At 32.3% G+C, this 21690-nt stretch overlaps 1 protein-coding gene across 2 annotated transcripts; it reads right to left on the bottom strand.

Annotated features, from left to right (window-relative positions):
• Window positions 1-4023: 4023 nt before the first annotated feature.
• LOC128190600 (uncharacterized) lies at window positions 4024-15033 on the bottom strand. Of its 2 annotated transcripts, XM_052862713.1 has the most exons (10): window positions 14944-15033; window positions 14793-14846; window positions 9063-9104; window positions 8431-8472; window positions 7546-7635; window positions 5799-5879; window positions 5607-5666; window positions 4947-5021; window positions 4513-4541; window positions 4024-4293 (listed from the first exon to the last, which is right to left on the bottom strand). In XM_052862713.1, the coding sequence occupies exons 1-10, from the start codon at window positions 14973-14975 to the stop codon at window positions 4262-4264; spliced, it is 537 nt and encodes a 178-aa protein (XP_052718673.1). In that variant the 5' UTR covers window positions 14976-15033; the 3' UTR covers window positions 4024-4261. The 2 variants fall into 2 exon arrangements, with proteins under 2 accessions (XP_052718673.1, XP_052718674.1); XM_052862714.1 differs by lacking the exon at window positions 9063-9104 and having other exon boundaries at window positions 14944-14994.
• Window positions 15034-21690: the final 6657 nt, after the last annotated feature.

Here is a 21690-nt window from a genome sequence, read left to right as displayed (position 1 = left end):
ATCCTCTAAATGTTGACAGTAATTCTTCAGTCTTGAAACATTGTTTCTCGTCCGAGAAACTTGTCAAAATAAATACTTTTATGGTCCTCTTTTGTTGATTGTTTTGAATTGACATTTATTTTTTCGATGAAAATTTAACGTCAATATGCCTCCATAGACACTTGAGTTTTAAGTATAGCATGAAATTTTCTTGTTCTTGTAGATTCAATACCGACTGATAAAAATATGGTATCCTATTCCGAGGCAAAGTTACAACATAAATGTGCAAGATTCAACCTTTTTCTCAACAAATGATTGTAGAGAGGACACCAATGAACAATTTTCTTGGTGATTTAAACAGTATTGTTCTGTTCTTGTTAATTTGCATACAATATACATATAGAACCTCATATCTATTGCTTTTCATCTTTCTACAACAGTTTTGGTTAGTGTTGCGCAAAAGCAATCCAGTATAAGAATGTTTACATTTTTATTCTCAAATGTACAAGATGGCCGCACATCTCCCTTTAAAGGACACATGTTTGATATTTTATGACCAACTGACAATTTACTTGTAATTTTGAAGGTGAAGTGAAGAATGTAAAACTGTTAACACACGACCAAGGGCAATAGGTTACGTTCGCTATATGGCCAAATTTGCCACCCCTTCACCTAAACAAGAGGCCCATGGGCCACATCGCTCACCTGAACAACAGTTCCTTGTAACATTCTATTTCATAGCATATGTTATTTCTATTTTAAACTTTGAACCGCTCTCTGGGGTCCCAGTATTGGTCCGGGGTTTGTGGTTGACTTTAACAACTACACTATTTGACGATCCTTGCATTGTAATCTCACAAACTGTAGCATTGTAGTTCTCAAGAAGAAAATGTTTAAAAATTTTCCATATATATATTTCTATGTTAAACTTTGAACCCCACATGGGGCCTCAGTATTGGTCTTGGGGGTCTTGGGGCCCCAGTATTAGTCCGGGGGTCACGAGTTTACCAATTTAGAATCTACAATAGCCAATGATGCTTGCATAGTAATATCACAAACTGTTGCACTGTGGTTCTTGAGAAGAAGATTTTTAAACATGTTCCCTATATATTTCTATGTTAATTTTGAACCCCTTCTTGGGCCCCAATATTAGTCTGGGGGTCACAGCTACCACAATTGAGAAACTTTACAATTTGAGAATGCTTGCATAGTAATCTCACAAATTGAAGCATTGTAGTTCTCCTCTATTAGATTTTTAAACATGTTCCCTCCTATCTGTCCATGTGAAACATTCAACCCCTTCTCCTGGGGCCCCAGTATTAGATGGCTTCTATAATTTAAAGTTTTCACTATTTGAGGATCCAAGTAAAGTAATCTCACAAAGTATGACATAGTAGTTCTCAAGAAGAATTTTTCAAAACATGTTTCCTATATATTTCTGTTAAACTTTGAACCCCTCTTGATGCCCCAGTATTAGTCCGGGGGTCATGATTTTAACACTTTAGAATCCAAAATTAACAAGGATGTATGCATAGTAATATCCCAAACTGTTGCATTGTAGTTCTTGAAAAGAAGATTTTTAAACATTTTTCTTATATATGTTAAACTTTGAACCCCGCCTGGGGGCCCAGATTTTGCCCAGGGGTCACAATTTTAACAATTTAGAATCTTCACTATACATACAAGCTTATGTATAATTATTGGCATTTCTGGTGCAGTGGTTCTTGAGAAGAAGATTTTAAAACATTTATCCTATTTATTTCTATGTTAATCTTTGAACCCCACCTGGAGCCCCAGATTTAGTACGGGGGTCATGATTTTTATAATTTTGAATCTTCACTATACATACAAGCTTTTGTATAAATATTGGCATTTCTGGTACAGTGGTTCTTGATATGAAGATTTTTTAAAAAAATTCCAACATATTTCTATGTTTAAGTTGTAGCCCGGGCCGCCTGGGGTCCCAGTTTTGGTCTGGGGGTCACAATTTTTACAATTTAGAATCTTTACTATATATACAAGCTTTTGTGTAAATATTGGCATTTCTGGTGCAATAGTTTTTGAGAAGGAGATTTTTAAACATTTATCCTATGGATTTTTATGTTAAACTTTGAACCCCGCCTGGGGCCCTAGTTTTGGTCCGGGGTCACAATTTTTACAATTGAGAATTTTTACTCTATTTAAAAGCTTTTGTGTGAATATTGGCTTTTCTGGTGCAGTGGTTCTTGAGAAGAAGATTTTAAAACATTTATCCTATTTATTTCTATGTTATTCTTTGAACCCCGCCTGGAGCCCCAGATTTAGTACGGGGGTCATGATTTTTATAATTTTGAATCTTCACTATACATACAAGCTTTTGTATAAATATTGGCATTTCTGGTGCAGTGGTTCTTGATATGAAGATTTTTTAAAAAAATTCCAACATATGTCTATGTTTAAGTTGTAGCCCGGGCCGCCGGGAGTCCCAGTTTTGGTCTGGGGGTCACAATTTTTACAATTTAGAATCTTTACTATATATACAAGCTTTTGTGTAAATATTGGCATTTCTGGTGCAGTAGTTTTTGAGAAGGAGATTTTTAAACATTTATCCTATGGATTTTTATGATAAACTTTGAACCCCGCCTGGGGCCCCAGTTTTGGTCCGGGGTCACAATTTTTACAATTGAGAATTTTTCACTCTATTTAAAAGCTTTTGTGTGAATATTGGCTTTTCTGGTGCAATGGTTCTTGATATGAAGTTTTTGAAACATGTATCCTATGAATTTCTACGTTAAACTTTGAACCCGCCTGGGGCCTCAGTTTTGGTCCGGAGGTCACGATTTTTACAATTTAGAATGTTCACTAAATATACAAGCTTTTGTGTAAACATTGGCATTTCTGGTGTAGTAGTTCTTGAGAAGAAGATTTTTTAACATTTTTCCAATGTATTTCCATGTTAAAATTTGAACCCCGCCTGGGGCCCTTAGTTTTGGTCTGGGGGTAACGCTTTTTACAATTTAGAATTTTCACTACATATACAAGCTTTTGTGTAAATATTGGCATTTCTGGTGCAGTGGTTCTTGAGAAGAAGATTTTTAAAGACATGCACCCTATTTTCACTGTTTCGTAATTATCTCCCTTTTAAAAAGAGTTGTACCCTTAATTTTAACAATTTAGACTCCCCTTTTCAAAAGGATGCTTTGTACCAAGTTTGGTTAAATTTGGCCCAGAGATTTTTGAGAAGTCAAAAATGTGAAAAGTTTACAGACGGACGGACGGACGACGGACAACGGGTGATCAGAAAAGCTCACTTAAACATTCGGTCCAGGTGAGCTAATAAAAAGCCTTAGCCCCTGACCCATGGTCAAGGTACGTATTTAAAAATTTAAGAAAAGAACATTATGGACATAGTTACAATACATTTAGTTTATCTCCCACAAATTTCAACGTATAGAAAAATAATATCCTGAAATTGTATGCATTTTCATTATCCAAAAGTCTTACGATTTTTGAAAGAATAACACAATTTAACAGCAATAAAAAGTATATTTTTATTAGTAATTCATAAGAAAAATCACAAAACACTGTGCATACTGGAATTCAAACTGGTATTAGCAGTTTACATATTTTAGCATTGTTAATTAGCATTAGATGAACATACTTTTTTGTAATGATGATTATTAAAATTCTACTGGTTTTGTTTCTGTCTCGAAAAATACCTGTACGAACAAGTATATTAAAACGGTAATGATCAGGTTACTGTAAATATTATCAGACTTTTAGGTTGACTAATTACGCGTAGAAAGATAATTAGTCCAACTGTGAGGCACGGACAGTGACAAATGTTGACTCATCAGAAAGAAAAATGTACTTTAGCATTTATAAAGTAACATACATGTAGTACAATAGGCCAGACTCCAATGGTTTTACAGTATTTTTATACCCATCAGAGAGAGAGAGAGAGAGAGAGAGAGAGAGAGAGAGAGAGAGAGTGTGTGTGTGTGTGTGTGTTTGTTTGTGTGTGTGTGTGTGTGTCGTTAATATACCACTTGACCGTCTAAAATAACATTTTAGAGAGTTTATTTGGAGTATAATACAGGTATCAATATTGAACACAATACAAATTAGCAGGCAACATGCATAATATGATTATTTTGCAAAGAAAAGTAATCAACTTAACAGTTCTCCATAAATCTGTTCTTTGATTGAAAACTTTCAAATTAGTCTTTTGTAATTATCAAAGAGGGTTTCTTCTCAGCTTTCTGTCACAAAAGATATCAGCATTTACATTTCGTGGCCAGGACTAATTGAATGGAAAGTTGGACAGACTCATCCCTGAACATAGAAATGATAGTATCAAATATAAAAAAGTAATAAAATTTAAAACCACAAAAGCACATACAGATTGAGATAGAAAGAAAACGGAAAATATAAATGTTATGGTAAACCTTTATCGTCTTTTTTCAATATCTTTACAGTATAACAAAATATATGATTTAATAGCATGTAATAGTTTTGTTAACATTTTTAAATTTCACTTTTTTTTGTACATACCGCCAGATTGTCCAAGGGCAGGGTTGTTTCTAAAACGACAATGTTATATCATTAGATAAACTACCTAACGTTCAGAGAGCATCAACGAGACCTGTCTAAAAGCTTACAGAAACCACCAATGAGAAGCATAATGTTTTCTTTAAATTGTTTGAATCCTGTTTGTTGATATAATGTCACAGCTGTTTTTCAGTTTTCTTATATTCTATTGTCTACATCACTATGTACCCATGTACGTACCAATTATAAACATGTACCCATGTACATGCCATTTATAAACATGTACCAATGTACATGCCATTTATAAACACATTATTCTCATACCGCCAATAAATTAACAACTACAATTAATGATTCTTCTGCGCATTCTTCTGTGAATAAAGTGACTATAAATAATAAGTTAGATATCAAAGTTTTTTTCTCTATCAACTAATTACCCAAACAATCCTCGCAATCGCTCTGGATTTCCTCTGTACTCAATCTCATTCTGGATAGTTCTACCATCTATATCGCTAAAAAATCAAAAGAAGATTATCTAAATCATCATCGAATCTAATCAATTGCCTTACTTCTATGATCCAACCCATGATTGTATCAAACGTCATTTTTGGAACGCTGTTTATTGATTTATTATTCTACGTGTGATCTTAATGCTGCCATTTATTTAATCTCATGAGGCTGGATGTTAAACACATTAACCATTAGATCTATCCAAAACTTTTAAATATGATATTTTTGGACATAAACTAACATTTAGTAAAGACAAATCCAAATATTTTATCTTTAAAATTCGATCCTTTTCCCCACATCTGTTTACAGGGGTCTTCTTCTTAAGGAAATTAATAAAGTCTAAATATTGCCACTACCATCAAACCTTCTTAATATACCAACATTTTTTTAAAAATCAAAATTCATTGATTTCAGTTCTGTAAATTTCTTTTCTACTGTTGTTTAAAATTGTTCAATACATCTTACATGTTTTACCTATTGCGATAATAAGGAAGTTAGTTTGATTAGGTGAAGAAAAGTAGAGATGTGGTATATTTTTTATATCATTATGCATATAAATGCCTGCAGTATTCCTGCAAAGTCCTTACGTGATTGTTTGTCTAAAGCGCAATTCCGAAGCTGAGGACTCTGTTCTCATTCTCTGAATTCTGTAATATTTTAAATTTAAAGATATAATATTCAAAGCCTCTTTCACTGTGTGCTTCTGTTTAAATACTTTCCATATTTTCTCAAATTTTCTGATTGAAGATATACTTAATATCATCAGCGTTTCTACATACTTCTCTTCCAGTTCGTTACATTCTGTTACTTCTCTCGAGTTGGCATGTTCATGTCCTTGATGACATCTGTTAGGTTTTGATCTAAAACAGTAGATAAATTATGAATGCAAGAACAATTGATTAAAATTCTGTAATAAGTTATTTTCATCACTGGTAGTAAAATGTGAATAATCATATCTAATTTGAAAATTGAGTTCACATTCTGCTGGTGAGCTTGAATACTCCTAAATGTGTCCATAAGATCGGAAGATAATTTTGCGGTTCTTTCATTTGCAATTATATATATTGTGAAATTCAATTTTCAGATGGAGATCTCTTGGAACTTTAATGCGTTTCATAATTGGTAGGTAGTTTCTATAGCTTCGGTCTGGTGTGATAATCAGCCGAACAAAAAGGGTTAAGGAAATGTACCGTGGACTTCTTAAAACATGTTTTTTTTAAATTAGATATTTGTCTAGATATATATTTTTTAAAAATTATTGCAAATACTTTTTTTCGTCATATACTAGTAAAATCTAGTACTTGATTTTGCATCCATTTTTAAACATATAAGAAAAAGTGAAAATAAACAATCATCAATCAACATTAAAATAAGAGTTCGCAATGTCAACAGCATACGAGGGTCAATCAAAAAATACGAAGACAATGTGGCTGTCTATCATATATCTTTCATGTAAGTCATACTTAACAGATTAATCTGTGCACCAACACTTATGTTATTGATATGCGAAGTTTTAGTCCATGTGATGACACGATATTTTTGTTACCCCTTTTTAAAAACAACATGTTTTGTCACCACGGCGCACGGTAACGTTCAAAACATGACGTCAAGATTAAACACGCACAGTTTATAGATATACCCCATCTTTATATCACGCTTATTCTCTTGTGCCTTTCTCCTTACAATTTAAAATGGCATTGAACCACTTAATGTATTATTTGCACACTTTTGTTCGCGAATCATAAGTTAGTTCTTTAAATTTTTCATTTTTTAACCGTGTATCTCTTAGTTTACAGTAAGGACAACCCTGAAGGTCGGTTGACGTTACTTATTTTTTGACCAAATATTTACAGATATTTACAGATATTCTACTCTTTCTCGGACTGTTTTATATTCAAAATACAATTACCACCACCCCCACAAAATTTATTACAGTTAAACACAAACTTGCAAATAATTGTTGACTTATTTTTTGAACCATTGAGCATTTTCACAGCTTGTATCGGCTTTTTCCTGAGTTAAATCCATTTTGTGTGTACTTCTCGGTGCGCCGTGACGTCCGGTGACGTCGATGTTTTTAGTCAATTCTAAAGAGGACTATATGTCTTAAGTTACTAATATCTGTTCGACGAAACAGTATATCCCGTCATTATTTGGAACATAGAATACCAAGACAAAACTTAATTTGAGGTTTCAATATTATTTGGTTTTAAGCCCAATTTATAGAGATATTACTTTCAACATTATATGGTTTATTGTTGACATGACACAAATTTTGACCGTGCGCCGTGACCTCATTGTTGCAGGATTAGATTCTAAATAATTCTTAGAAATAAAGGTATTTATTAATTTTTTTTTCTTGCAAATTGTTTGAAACTATTGCTTAATTATGTCTACCAAATTAAGTAATGATATGACGTTAAGTAATATAGCTATGACAAAAGTCTTCGTATTTTTTGATTGACCCTCGTATAATCAAAAGATACATTTTATTAAATTTCAATCATTAAAATGATTAAAACTCACGCTAGTAAAGTCATCATTGACATTCGGTTACAGTGTTCAACTTCTCCTTGATCATTATGATTGTGCCCCCTGTGACATTTGTATTCCCGACTTAAAAACAAACGTAGGATATTAAAGTGATGTGACAAAATTAAAGCAGCATTGTTTACTACTAAAGGCAAACCAACCAAACAGTAAACACATCAAACACATAATCAAAATAATAGATATCTTGAAGGATTTTGTGAAATTGTCAATGGTCAGAAGATAATAGATATCTTAAAGGATTTGTAAAGTCGTCTATTATCAGTAGATGGAACAAACAATACCATGCAAAAACAAACAATAACTATAAATTCAAAAATAATTAAGAAAAATCTGTATTTTTTATTGAGTTCTGATTTATACAAAATTCACATCATTCATTTTTTATTTGATGCCTGACCAAACTTGAATCAAAATCAATATGATTCAATATTTAGTAAAGCAATATAAAACTCACACCAACTTAGTCGTGCAAATACCCTTAATATGAATAATCTTATCAAATAAGAAATTGTGAAATAATGTCTTCTATTGAAGCATACTAGTATCTATGTTAGCTATATTATTTTTTTTAATTCCACATACCTTCGAATCATTAGCATACCAAATCTGTATTTTTTATTGAGTTCTGATTTATACAAAATTCACATCATTCATTTTTTATTTGATGCCTGACCAAACTTGAATCAAAATCAATATGATTCAATATTTAGTAAAGCAATATAAAACTCACACCAACTTAGTCGTGCAAATACCCTTAATATGAATAATCTTATCAAATAAGAAATTGTGAAATAATGTCTTCTATTGAAGCATACTAGTATCTATGTTAGCTATATTATTTTTTTTAATTCCACATACCTTCGAATCATTAGCATACCATGAGTGGGTCCACCATTGCTACTTAGAAACAAGTAAACTACATTTTAATTTTTATTTACATCCACCAAGTACGATTTCCTACGAAAATCGATAGCTATTCATAGCTCATGATGATGTCAGACCCAAATTTCCATTTAAGATGATTTGGCTATTTCTTTTATTTAACGCACCGATGTACATTAACAATGAATTAGTCAGTTTTCTTAATCATTATGATCAATTCATTAACTTGTTGATAGGAAGATGTAAATGCATTCAATATTTAAAGCTTTCATTGACGATCATTGCAACAAAAGTTTGCTATTACTCGCTAACGAAAAGAAAGCATGCTGATTTTGGTTCAAGATTTGTCAGGCAACAAACCGTTAGTTAAAATGCTATCATTATTTATTCAACCCAAATATTAGTGATGGGGTTAATGCCTGACAAAACGAACCAAAATTACCATGATTTAATATTTAGTAAAGCAATATAAAACTCACACCAACTTAGTCGTGCAAATACCGTTGATTTGAATAATCTTATCTAAAAAGAAATTGCGAAATAATGTCCTCTATTGACGCATACTAGTATCTATGTTAGCTATATTATTTTTTTTTTATTCCACATACCTTCCAATCATTAGTATACCATGAGGGGGTCCACCATTACTACTTAGAAACAAATAAAATACATTTTAATATATATTGACATCCACCAAGTATGATTCCCTCCATTTCCTACAAAATTTGATTGCTATTCATAGCTCCGTGGAGACTGACAGGACTGAAATCTACATGCACCGTATATCGATTGGTCAAAACCTGCATCGCCCTAAGAAATATCACGAATTGCACGAAATAATCATGATGATGTCAGACCCAAATTCCCATATAAGATGACTTGGCTATTTCTTTTGTTTAACGCACCAATGTACATTAACAATAATTTAGTTAATTTTACTAAATCTTTAGTTTGAGTGTTTTAACATTCAGTATAATTCTAGCTTCCTTTTTCTTTAACTTAAAATTTTTCTAAATTTGGTCATTGTTGTTTGCTGAACACCAAACTGTACAACAGTAGAAAAAATGTGGGATAATAACAGTATTATAAATTTTTAATAAAGCAGCATTTGACATAAAAACACGAAGACGACGTAAAATACATGTACCTATTTTTTGAGCAAGTTGTTTGCTTAAAAATTCAATGTGCTTTACCAAGTAAGAGATTCATCTATTGTTACACCAAGAAGTTTAGCCTTTTCTACAGTGTTTAAAACAACATCATCAACTTGGATATACAATTTTTTACATTTCAATAATTTTTGTTTTGTACCAATCAACATACAAAAAGTATTCTCTAAGTTCATGGTCAAATCGTTACTGTTCATCCATTTTACAGAATATAATTTTTGTTCAATACCATCAATAGATTTATGGGAAACATCTTGTGTTGTATCGTCTGCATAAATATTTACATTTGAAAATTTAAGACACTTTGGAGAGTCATTCCCAAATAATAAAAAAACAAAGGCCCCTAAAGAGATCCTTGCTGAACACCAATTGTAACATCTTTTTCATCAGACGATACACCTTTCCATCTAATAGTTTGTGTTCTTCCATGAAGATACGACTGAAACCATTAAAAAATTAAAGCAGTATTGTTTACTACTAAAGGCAAACCAACCAAACAGTAAACACATCAAACACATAATCAAAATAATAGATATCTTAAAGGATTTTGTGAAATTGTCAATGGTCAGAAGATAATAGATATCTTAAAGGATTTGTAAAATCGTCTATTATCAGTAGATGGAACAAACAATACCATGCAAAAACAAACAATTACTATAAATTCAATAATCATTTACAAAAATCTATATTTTTTATTCAGTTCTGATTTATACAAAATTCACATCATTCATTTTTTATTTGATGCCTGACCAAACTTGAATCAAAATCAATATGATTCAATATTTAGTAAAGCAATATAAAACTCACACCAACTTAGTCGTGCAAATACCCTTAATATGAATAATCTTATCAAATAAGAAATTGTGAAATAATGTCTTCTATTGAAGCATACTAGTATCTATGTTAGCTATAGTATTTTTTTTAATTCCACATACCTTCGAATCATTACCATACCATGAGGGGGTCCACCATTGCTACTTAGAAACAAGTAAAATACATTTTTTTTTTATTATTATTTTTTCATATGCATACAAACATTTTAATAATATAATTCAAAGCCATTTTTTATTCATCCACTCACACATTCGTGCTCACATTCATCCAGATTTGACAGTGGTTGCTTATTTAACAAAGGCAAACGGTTAATATTAATAATAAACAAAGAAGAAACAAAAAATAAAAAAAAATACTGAATTGTATCAAATATATGTTTCCATACATGCCAGTTGTTAGTAAACTTTTGCATTTGAAATTTCTGACATGAAATATATTTTTCAACTTTGTATTTGTTATATAGATAAAATAGCAGCCCTAGTAGACTAGGCAGTATATCTTTTTTAAGACAGCAAAATAAATATTGTTTTGTGTACAAAATTATAAAGTTTACAACTTTATTGTCTTTTGACAATGGGAGTTCACCCAATAAAATATTGATAACATTGAAACCAATTCATATAGAAGTATATTGGTAAATATGCATGCTTAGGTTGCTCCAAATTGTTGATATTTTTTCACAGCTTACAAAAACATGTTGGATTGTCTCAACATCACGTTCACAGAAGGAACAGCAATCAGAAGATACAACATTGATTTTTTTCAAATAGTAATTTACAGGAAGAATTCTATGAAGTAATCTGTATTGTAATCATTGAATAGATGAGTCATTGGTTGTCTTAAAACATACATTAACAGCATCAGAAACACAAATTTCTACCCCATATTGTACCAATTCTGAATTCCACTTTGGTATTGCAGTTGGGGTTATTTTACAGGCAATTATCTGTTTATAAATTGGTTTTGTACATTTATCTTGCAAAAGAAAAGGTTTGTAATATAATGGAATATATGGAGTAAAGGATCTCTTAAATAAACAAACCGTTAGTTAAAATGCTATCATTATTTATTCAACCCAAATATTAGTGATGGGGTTAATGCCTGACAAAACGAACCAAAATTAACATGATTTAATATTTAGTAAAGCAATATAAAACTCACACCAACTTAGTCGTGCAAATACCGTTGATTTGAATAAAAAGAAATTGCGAAATAATGTCCTCTATTGACGCATACTAGTATCTATGTTAGCTTTATTAATTTTTTTTAATTCCACATACCTTCGAATCATTAGCATACCATTGTTGCATATACCAAAAGATAAAAGTTTGTGTAATAATACTTGATGATTAATAATACTTGCCAAATACTTTGCTAAGACAAATAAAATGAATGCCCGTTAATTTGCCACCATCTATGTTGTTTAACCATTTGTCAATTATGTTATGTAATGCAGTTTCACACGAGTACTTAGGTCTAAAACAAGAATGGTGTTCGGTTAAAAGGTTATTCGTATTCAATTACTCGTAACAAGAATTAACAAGGGCACTGCAAAGGGGAGCATACCCTCGCGACATGACTTGTTATAGGGGAAAATGCATCATTTAGGAAAATACATGTAAATTTTTCAGATTTAATTAAAATTAAAATTAAAAATTAAATCAGATCAAAAACATATGCCACAAGTATTTCTAAAAACCACTTTGACTTTATGATATCTATTTTATCCTAAACCCCAGGCTTTGTGGTGTATAAATTGGGGGAAGGGGGGGGGGTTGCATGTACTGTACGTGGTTGCACAGTTTTCCTATCCCTAGCAGAAACTCAACACGTGTACACATAATTATGCTTTAAAGTTAAAAAAAATTGATTCAATAAGTGACATTCATTTTTATGGAAGCATACATAAACGGTCCGTATACATTATGAAACGTAGATGAAGATCTAGCGATCTGTAGTTTGCTCTGATGGACAATTCTATTGCGTGTGGTTTGTCAACCCATAGTTACTATGCAGCTATTATTAATATGAAACAATCTTCGTGTCATAAATGTGCGATATCTGTCAAAGTCTCCTCTGAATTTTGGACTAGTTCTATTGTAAGTAATACGGGAAAATTTGTCCGAAAGTCGACTGCTTGTTTCGATGTTAATCGGATAACTTTAATTTCTTGCCTGCTTCAACTTTTACGTACGGGCAATATTCTAACCCTCCAATACTACAAAACGTTTGGGTTTTTTTTCCCTTTACTAGATTAAAATCCTAAGAATATGTTGTTTATTTGAACTGCATACGGTAGCGATTTACTTAAAGTCGAACATAAAATTACCGGAAATGTCTATTGTCAAGTCGTACATAAAATTCATGTTTACACTACGCTGTTTTACGATAATTTAATAAGTATTGAACCAATTGACTTGAAAATCAATAAAAAAAAAATAACAAATCTTAGTTACTATATGTAAGTTATTTAGTCCCTTAACGGTTTTCACCGGAGGGGACTATAGCTTTCCGCTGCGTCCGTCAGTCTGTCAGTCCGTCCGTCCGTCCATCTGTCTGTCCGTCCATCTGTCCGTCCCACTTTAGTTTTCCACTTTTTTCTTTACGTGTTTGAGGAATAATATGAAATTTGCTGTACAGCTTCAAAATGTTAAACTTTAGATCAAGTTTACACTTTTGTAGCGTCTGGTTGACATATTTTCGAGAAAATTAATTTTTTGTATCCAAGTTTTTTAATGTTCGGGTTCGTTATCGGGCTCGGTGTGTATCAAATAAACGAGGAAAGTATGTTGTCAGTAATAATATCGTGCATTACTTGGACCATTCCTTTTATTGTTTCTAACAAACAAATAAGTTTTGTTAAGTAGTGTTAAGCATTGTGTTGTAAATTTAATCGACAGGGTTTTTTGTATTATTACAATCGGATTCGTTATCGGGTCGGTCTGTTGAGACGGGAAGAAATGATATTCTACATAACAGTGCATTGTTTTCACAAATTTCTACAAACCGGTAGAGGACGTGTATTGCTTATGCAATACTCTCAGAATGCTTGTTGAAATAATGATACGTTCACAGAAAAAAACTTGTTTTAATAAAAACACTTCCTCTTCAAAGACCACTAGGCCATATAAGATTTAATATCGTTACCCTTAAATATGCATACACCAGAGTAGCTGCTTACAACTTTGATATTTCAACACCTCGTTTGAGATAATGTCAGTAAACTATAGTTTAATCATACCTTATAAGTAATTACTGTGAAATTGATTGAAAAACCTACTTTCATTTTCGATAAACAAGCCCGGCCCAAAATAGCAATCACACAAATAGAAGTACTATAATACACAAAGTCTGGGAGAAAGTGTTAAAATATACCGGATGTTCTAAAAATACTTTTGAAGAATCATTTTAAAATCGGAATTTGTTCTTTTAATGAAAACTGCCCTTAGTCAGAAATCTGAGATGAAATAGAATTTTGATATGCCATGACAAAACACGATGACATTATGAGTATCATAACCATACATTCAGATTACACCACCCTGTCCCCTCCTGATGTGGACGTGGAGTAGAAGGTTTTCTAAGGTGGTTTTTCCTTTTTCCTATTTAGCCATATTGACCCAATCGTAGGGCCTGAACCAATGATACAGGGACCATGAATTTCACAATTAAGGCAGAGACCATAATGGACATTATAACCATGCGTTGAAGTGAAAAAAAATATTCAATATTTGTTCATTGACCCAACGGTAGAAGCTAAACATCTAACCCAGGAAAATGAATTTTAAAATTTTGACAGAGGGCTTCATGGACACCATAACTATGGATTTAGTTTTTTCCAACATGCGTGAGAGTAGAGAAGATTAAGATTTTTGAAAATGGCCTCTTTTGTGTTGTTTTAATCGCACTCATAAGACCCCAGGGTGGTAAGGTAATAGATTCAACTAATCCTAGAGATGCTTCCTACTAAAAATGGTAACAGTTTGTCTTGTAGTTTTCAAAAAGTTAAAAATAAAAAATTATTAACCGACGAGGCACGATAATGAACAGAATTTAATCTCAAAGGTCACATACGTGACTCAGGTGACGTAAAAAATTAAGTACGACGAATACATGGGACTTTTGTAATGCATGTGTCTGAAGTATGAAAATATATCCAGATGGATTCTATTTAATATTGTTTCTAGTCAAACAAATATACAATGCATTTCTTCCATGAAAACAGCTTTTACGATAGTTAAAGCTAAATTATTGAATACTAAAATGAGCTTTTGGTGAAAATAAATCAAATCAAAATTAAAATTAAGACTTTACAGAACAATTAAAATCGCTTACTATTGAGATGATCCAATTCCAATCGGAAAACTTGGCTCATCATCTTCTCCTAAACTAAAGAAAAATGTTGTTATTTAAATACAAAAGAATGAAATCAATCCAAAAATACAACATGAAGATCAGATATATAAAAAAAACAAATATAGAAAACCTTAGCATAGGATGCCGAAACGGGTTAAACATCGTTCACGTAAAGCCTAAAAGCTTGAGAAGGACTTTAAACTGACTAATATTATATATACAAGTGTTTAGTGCAATGTGAAACAAGAGGCCCATGCACCGAAATTACTCACCTGAACAAAATATTCTACTGCTAAAAGAAGTTTTAATTTAGATAATTTATTGACAAGAAAAAAACAAATCCTTTCTATTCATGCTGTTATATCTATAAAAATGGATTTCCGTTGCACCTTTATACAGTTTTGGACCCTGACAAATCATGATCACAATTTAAATACTAACTGCATTTTCCATAAATTTCTATTTAGAGGATATTTTTTAATAAGTTTGATCTATATCAAATATATTGATTGGTGGTAATTCGTAAGGGTTCTCCAGGTACTCCAGATTCCTCCAACACTAATGAAACCTCGCGCTAACATCCGTGCCAACAAAAGATACAAATAAAGTTGTAGAAATTGTTTATCAATCGTTGTAAATTAATTAAAATTCAGGTTTTTATAAGGGTTATGATATAAATTAAACACCGTTTCTTTTTATTCAAATCTATAATTGCTTACAAACAAAGGCATTAGCATGACCATTTTGGCACGTCTTTGACTTTGACAAGCTTATTTTTGTGAACAGAAGTTTAATTGAAATCTCTTCTCCTTCGAACTCTGAAGAAAAAACAACAAGTTTCAGTTACAACGCTGATACAATTTTCTAATATCTCGAAGAGCAATTTTTAATATATGATTCCTGTTTTCTTCGTACAATGCTCCAATAGGTTTTATTTTATCACTAATGAACATACAACGACATAAACGTCAAGTAGTAAACATTATTAAAAGTTTTTGAAAATATAAATATAAGGACAACTTTCCCATCTGTCATCTTTTGCACAGTTGAGCTAAAAAGGGAGCTAAAAACACTTGACACGCATTTTTGTTGACACTGTATTTTCATTCAAGGGCAATATCATACAGCAACCATATAACGACTTATCAAATTCTTGCAAAATTTAATTTTTATGACGTGCTTTCTGCGTATTTTTTAAAATAGTGACAATCTGATAAATGTTTGTTATATAAGAAAAAAGAGTTTTATTTTTTCTACCGTGAACTTTTTCAGAAACCGTCGTTTTCTGAAAACAAGATAAAAAAAACTCATTCTAGAAACTAAACAAGGAAGGTATTTTGAAATATTTTAACACTAAGTTAATCTGTACTCGTCCGTGACGTATTGTTGCTCTAGGAGTAGGTGGGTTCTGATTAATAGGATAAGGGTTGAACTAGTACTTTCCATTCTGTAACACAAATGGTGACGAGGCCCTGAGGGGGACACAGTTGATTGCCTTTAACATATAGAGAGTTACAATTATTTTGTGTCCAAGTACCGTGGTGTACAATCCACTCGCTTCTCATCGCTGCGACCGAAGTTCGACCCCCCTTGGACACGTGGGTTCTCTCCGGGTACTCCGCCTTCTTCCCATATTCCTATTGTCATTCTTTTGAGCTACATAGATAAATCTGATTCTGGTTCTTCAAAAACGTCTGCGTTGTAAATATAATCATCCCTAAATAACCGCCTAGATAAAAATCTGGAACAAATTTATCCATTCATATTTTCATTAACTCATTGCTTCATCACCGATTTATACTTCTTAATGATTTATTGTTTGATTTTGTTTTGTTTGTTTTTGTTTTTGTTTTTTTTGTTTTTGTTTTTTTTTTGGGGGGGGGGGGTGCTTATAACAACCTGTGCAGTCATGTGTCTTTGAAATCGACAGATCCGGTTATTTTATAAAGGGAGGGGGAATCAACTTTTTACATTTATACGTGCATTGTTTTAAAATCCATTAAAATTAATCTTTTGTTGTGAAACTCTGCCTACTTGAAACAAAATGAGTTTAATCTTAACGTTTAGAGTAAGAATTTGTTGACAGTCATTTCCAATTTTTGTTTCCTAGAGGCATATTTCTAGGTAGGCAGTTTTTCACAACAATAAAGACCCCCCTTTTATAAAAGCGTGAAATCTGCCACTTCTGTATGTGTAACCATTTTCAAATTTATATAATGTTCTTATAAAAGTTAGTACAAACTTTCCACATAAAATTCTACACTGCTTTATATGCAACGTTGCAACGACAAAAAATTACATCAAATTCATTAACTTTGATTTTTCCATTTCATCTTCAACTTCTTTCGGGAAATTTAGCATTGGAAGTGAAAATCAATCATTAGTATCTTTTATGTTGATTTTATAGAATACGGGATCATAATAAGTCCTTACAGCTAGGGATCATATGGGTCATTACCATTAGAAAAGCAATCATCGCTGCACTCTTCATTGTATTAGTATGGAACTTTCACACCCAAAAGTATGTATGGGTTTGAGGTGGGATAATTTGATTATTTGCTTCATTTCCTTATCAAAGATAGGACTTTAACATAAATTACGCTGTATAGGTCAGTCGCATTACAAAGATACAAGATATATATATATATATATATATATATATATATATATATATATATATATATATATATATATATATATATATATAATTTTTTTACGTGCCTGTAAAATACAAAATATTTGAATAGCCCCACCTTAAATGGGTCACGTGACAACCATCTAAGTCTATCAAAAATAATTGCGACGACGAGAAAGACGGTAGACCGTTAAGTTTGACAGATTTGGCAAGGAAAGAAAACAGGGAAAGACTGAAAAGGATTAGAACAAAGGGTAGAATGCTATCAGAGACCTTGTAGATAAATAGAATAGGAATTAAGGCCGAAATAATCTTAAGTTTCCATCATGAAGTTGTTGGAGTTTTGATAGTCAGGTTCGTGCTCCATGTGTTCCGTGTCTTAACTTTATAAACCACACGTGGATTTTTGTTTAAAGGCAGTTTTGAATATATATGAAGAATAAATAAACACTCCAAGTACATGCATCCCTCCTGGAGAGGGGGTATTTACTCTCTTTACCGTGTCGATTATGCTAAAATCGTATCTCATTTTTATTACACATAATTAACAACTTATTTAACAAGAGGCCCAGGGGCCACATCGCTCACCTGAGCAACAATTGTCTTAATTCTGATCAAATTAGCATTACAGTATCAAAATATCTTGACAAATAAGTACAGAAGATACATGTATTGCTAAAAAAATTGAAAATCTGCCAATTTTTATCCACCTCTTTTTTGGGGGTAAATACCAAGCCCCTTTTGTTGTTGTACCTGTAAGAAGATTTTTCTCTATTCCTATATACCCCCCCTTTCCATTTCGTGGCCCAATTTTTCTCTAGGGAATAATGGTTTTATCAAACTTAAATCTGCATAACCTGTGCTTTCACACTAAGTACTGAGTTTTGGACCGAAAACTTTCCCAGAATATTTTTAAAGATTTTCTCTATATATTCCTATGTGAAAATTCAAACCGCCATCACGGCCCAACCCTATCACTAGGGACTGTGATTTTGCAAACATGAATTTACACTACGCGAGGATGCCTCTACAAAAGCTTTCCTGGCCAAATAGTCTTTAAAAAGAAGATTTTTAAAGATTTTCTCTATATATTCCTTTGTAAAAATTCATCTCCAATTGTGGCCTCACCATATTCCTGGACTATTATTTAAACAAACTTGAATCTATCGATCTGGGGATGCGTCCACTCAAATTTGGGCTTTCCTGGCCTATTAGTTTTTAGAAGAAGATTTTTAAAGATTTTCTTTATATATAAAAATTTATCCCCCATTGTGGCCCCGCCCTACCCCCAGGGACCATGATTTGAACAAACTTGAATCTACATTATCTGAGGATGGTTACACGCCAATTTGAGCTTTCTTGGCCAAATAGTTTTTAAAAGAAATTTTTTTTAAAGATTTTCTCTATAGACCGGGTATTCCTTTTTAAAAATTTATACCCTAATTGTGGCCCCACCCTACCCCTGGGGAGCATGGTTTGAACAAACCTGAATCTACACTATCTGAAGATGCTTCCACTCAAATTTGAGCTTTGTTGGCCTAATACTTTTTTAGAAGAAGATTTTTAAAGATTTTCTCTATATGTTCTTATGTAAAAATTGATCCCCCCATTATGGTCCCACCCTACCCCCAGGGACTATGATTTGAACAAACTTGAATCTACACTACCTGAGGATGCTTCCATTTTAATTTGAGCTTTTCTGGCCTGATAGTTTTTGAGAAGAAGATTTTTAAAGATTTTCTCTATATATGCCTTTGTAAAACTTGATCCCCCTATTGTGGCCCCACCCTTCCCCCGGGGACCATGATTTGAACAAACTTAAATTTACACTACCTGAGGATTCTTCCACTTTAATTTGAGCTTTTCTGGCCTAATAGTTTTTGAGAAGAAGATTTTTAAAGATTTTCTCTATATATTCCTATGAAAAAAATCCATTCCCCCATTGTGGCCCCACCATACCACCAGGGACTATGATTTGAACAAACTTGAATCTACACTACCTGAGGATGCTTCCACTTTAATTTGAGCTTTTCTGGCCTAATAGTTTTTGAGAAGATTTTTAAAGATTTTCTCTATATATTCCTATGTAAAACTTTATCCCCCAATTGTGGCCCCACCCTACCCCCGGGGACCATGATTTGAACAAACTTGAATCTACACTGAGGATGCTCCCATTTTAATTTGAGCTTTTCTGGCCTGATAGTTTTTGAGAAGAAGATTTTTAAATATTTTCTCTACATATTCCAATGTAAAACTTGAACCCCCTCTTGTGGCCCTTCCCTACCCCCGGGGACCATGATTTGAACAAACTTGAATCTACACTACCTGAGGATGCCTCCACACAAGTTTAGGCTTTTCAGGCCGAGTAGTTTTTGAGAAGAAGATTTTTGAAAAATACCAAAAATTGTTCATTAATTCTCAATTATCTCCCCTTTAAAGAGGGCGTGGGCCTTCATTTGAACAAACTTGAATCCCCTTCACCTAGTGGTGCTTTGTGCCAAATTTGGTTGAAATCTGCCCAGTCTTGAGAAGAAGATGAAAATGTGAAAAGTTTACAACGACGACGACGACAACGACGACAGACAACGGACAAATTGTGATCAGAAAAGCTCACTTGAGCCTTTAGCTCAGGTGAGCTAACAACTCCTTAGGGGAAGGGCTAAAATTGGCTGTGCCTGCTGCCCAGCATAATTCAATATATTATATTGAATAAAATGTTGGGGTTTTTTTAAATTAACAATACCATTCTACATTAATGAATATCGTAATAATAATGCTTCGAGTATCATCTGATATAACAATTATCTAATTTAAGACCTGAAAAACTTGATTATAATTTGTAAACAAACTGTTCTTCCATCGTGTTTTCAATGCTGGGTTTTTTCGCACTCAGTCGCAAAGGCGTTATAAATGGCGGATCACATTAATATTCATCAGACGTGGAGCAAAGTTTAGAGACAAACAACTAAAGACAGAACATGTTTTATGGTTCTAAAATTTGTGAAACGTCTTTCTACATGAATCATGATGTATATTTTTACTCAAACTCATGTCAAAATTTTACTCCAAATACGCCACATATACCTCTAAATACCTATTTTCCAAAGAGGTGAGTTTTACTAGAACAGTATTATCTTAAATATTGTTTTAGTACTGTACGTTGTATCAAAATAATTGATGTGTACTCCTACAAAATAGACATGTAAAGTTCAAGCATATAACGATCAGACTGGTTGTGAAGTAATTATGTTAGTGCTTAATAAAGAAAATATATTTCATAGAAACCTCTTAGAACGCAATGCTGAAAATAACGGCAGGGGCGTATCTAGAACGTTTTGATGTGCACGCCAAAGAAGGCAAGGGGTCTGAGGGCACTTTTAGCCCCCCCCCCAAGTGTGTCGAGACTCCTCATGAGTTTCAAAGTTCTCGTTAGACAAAAACCTACTCTCTGCTTATGTGCACGAAATATGATATCCAGCTTTATTTAACTTATTATATAAAAGAAGATGAGCGAATAATGCGGGTAAATTGCCTTTATTAGGACAGATAAGATACTATTTTTTTTAATTCGTTTCAAATGATGTATAACTAAAACTTAAATAATTCTAAATGTTTGTGGTCTTTTTAGTTAGTATCAATTTCTGTATAAAGATAAAAGAACAAATTTTGATACTAAAATATTTGGATTTTTTTTACTATAATAGTTTATAGCTAAAACATAGAATTCAAATTTTAAAGTATTGTGTATTTACTTGACCATCAATCCTTTTTAGAATAACTTTTACACTCTTTAATGATTCATGCGGGTATGAAGGAGTGTACTTTAAGTTGAGAGTTTAATTGTCACCTTAAAAAATTGGGATATTTTTTTCTTCGTTTCTGTTGGACTATCAAACCGACTAAAAAAGTTTTGCTTTTGCCTGATTGTCTTATATATATTATTAAAATTGATTATTATTAAATGAAAAAATCAAAATTAAACTCATATTCATCGATCTAACAAAGGGAATTTGCGCCCATATTATTTGTTCATCCTCTTTTATAATATGACTACTAAATTTTTCAACCATTACTAATTGATGTTTACATAGAGTTTTTTTTTTTAATCTAAACTTTCAATTATTATTTTCTATTTCACATAAAACATTTTTTATGTCTGATGTTTGATGGCTACGACCCTCCAATAGTTACCAAAACTCCTCAATATTTAGAAACTACAAAGTCTTCCATTACTTTAAATTC

This window comes from Crassostrea angulata, chromosome 6, assembly GCF_025612915.1.
Source record: "Crassostrea angulata isolate pt1a10 chromosome 6, ASM2561291v2, whole genome shotgun sequence".
Classification (NCBI taxonomy): domain Eukaryota; kingdom Metazoa; phylum Mollusca; class Bivalvia; order Ostreida; family Ostreidae; genus Magallana; species Magallana angulata.
Note: the sequence above shows the minus strand (reverse complement) of the source record. Positions and strands in the feature narration are given on the sequence as shown.

Coding starts and splice junctions, on each gene's coding strand:
- LOC128190600 (XM_052862713.1), bottom strand. CDS start 14,975: ATGTTTAACCCGTTTCGGCATCCTATGCTAAG. Junction 14,847..14,943: donor TTTCGGCATCCTATGCTAAG/GTTTTCTATATT, acceptor ATTTTTCTTTAG/TTTAGGAGAAGATGATGAGC. Junction 7,636..8,430: donor GGTATGCTAATGATTCGAAG/GTATGTGGAATT, acceptor TTTGTTTTTAAG/TCGGGAATACAAATGTCACA.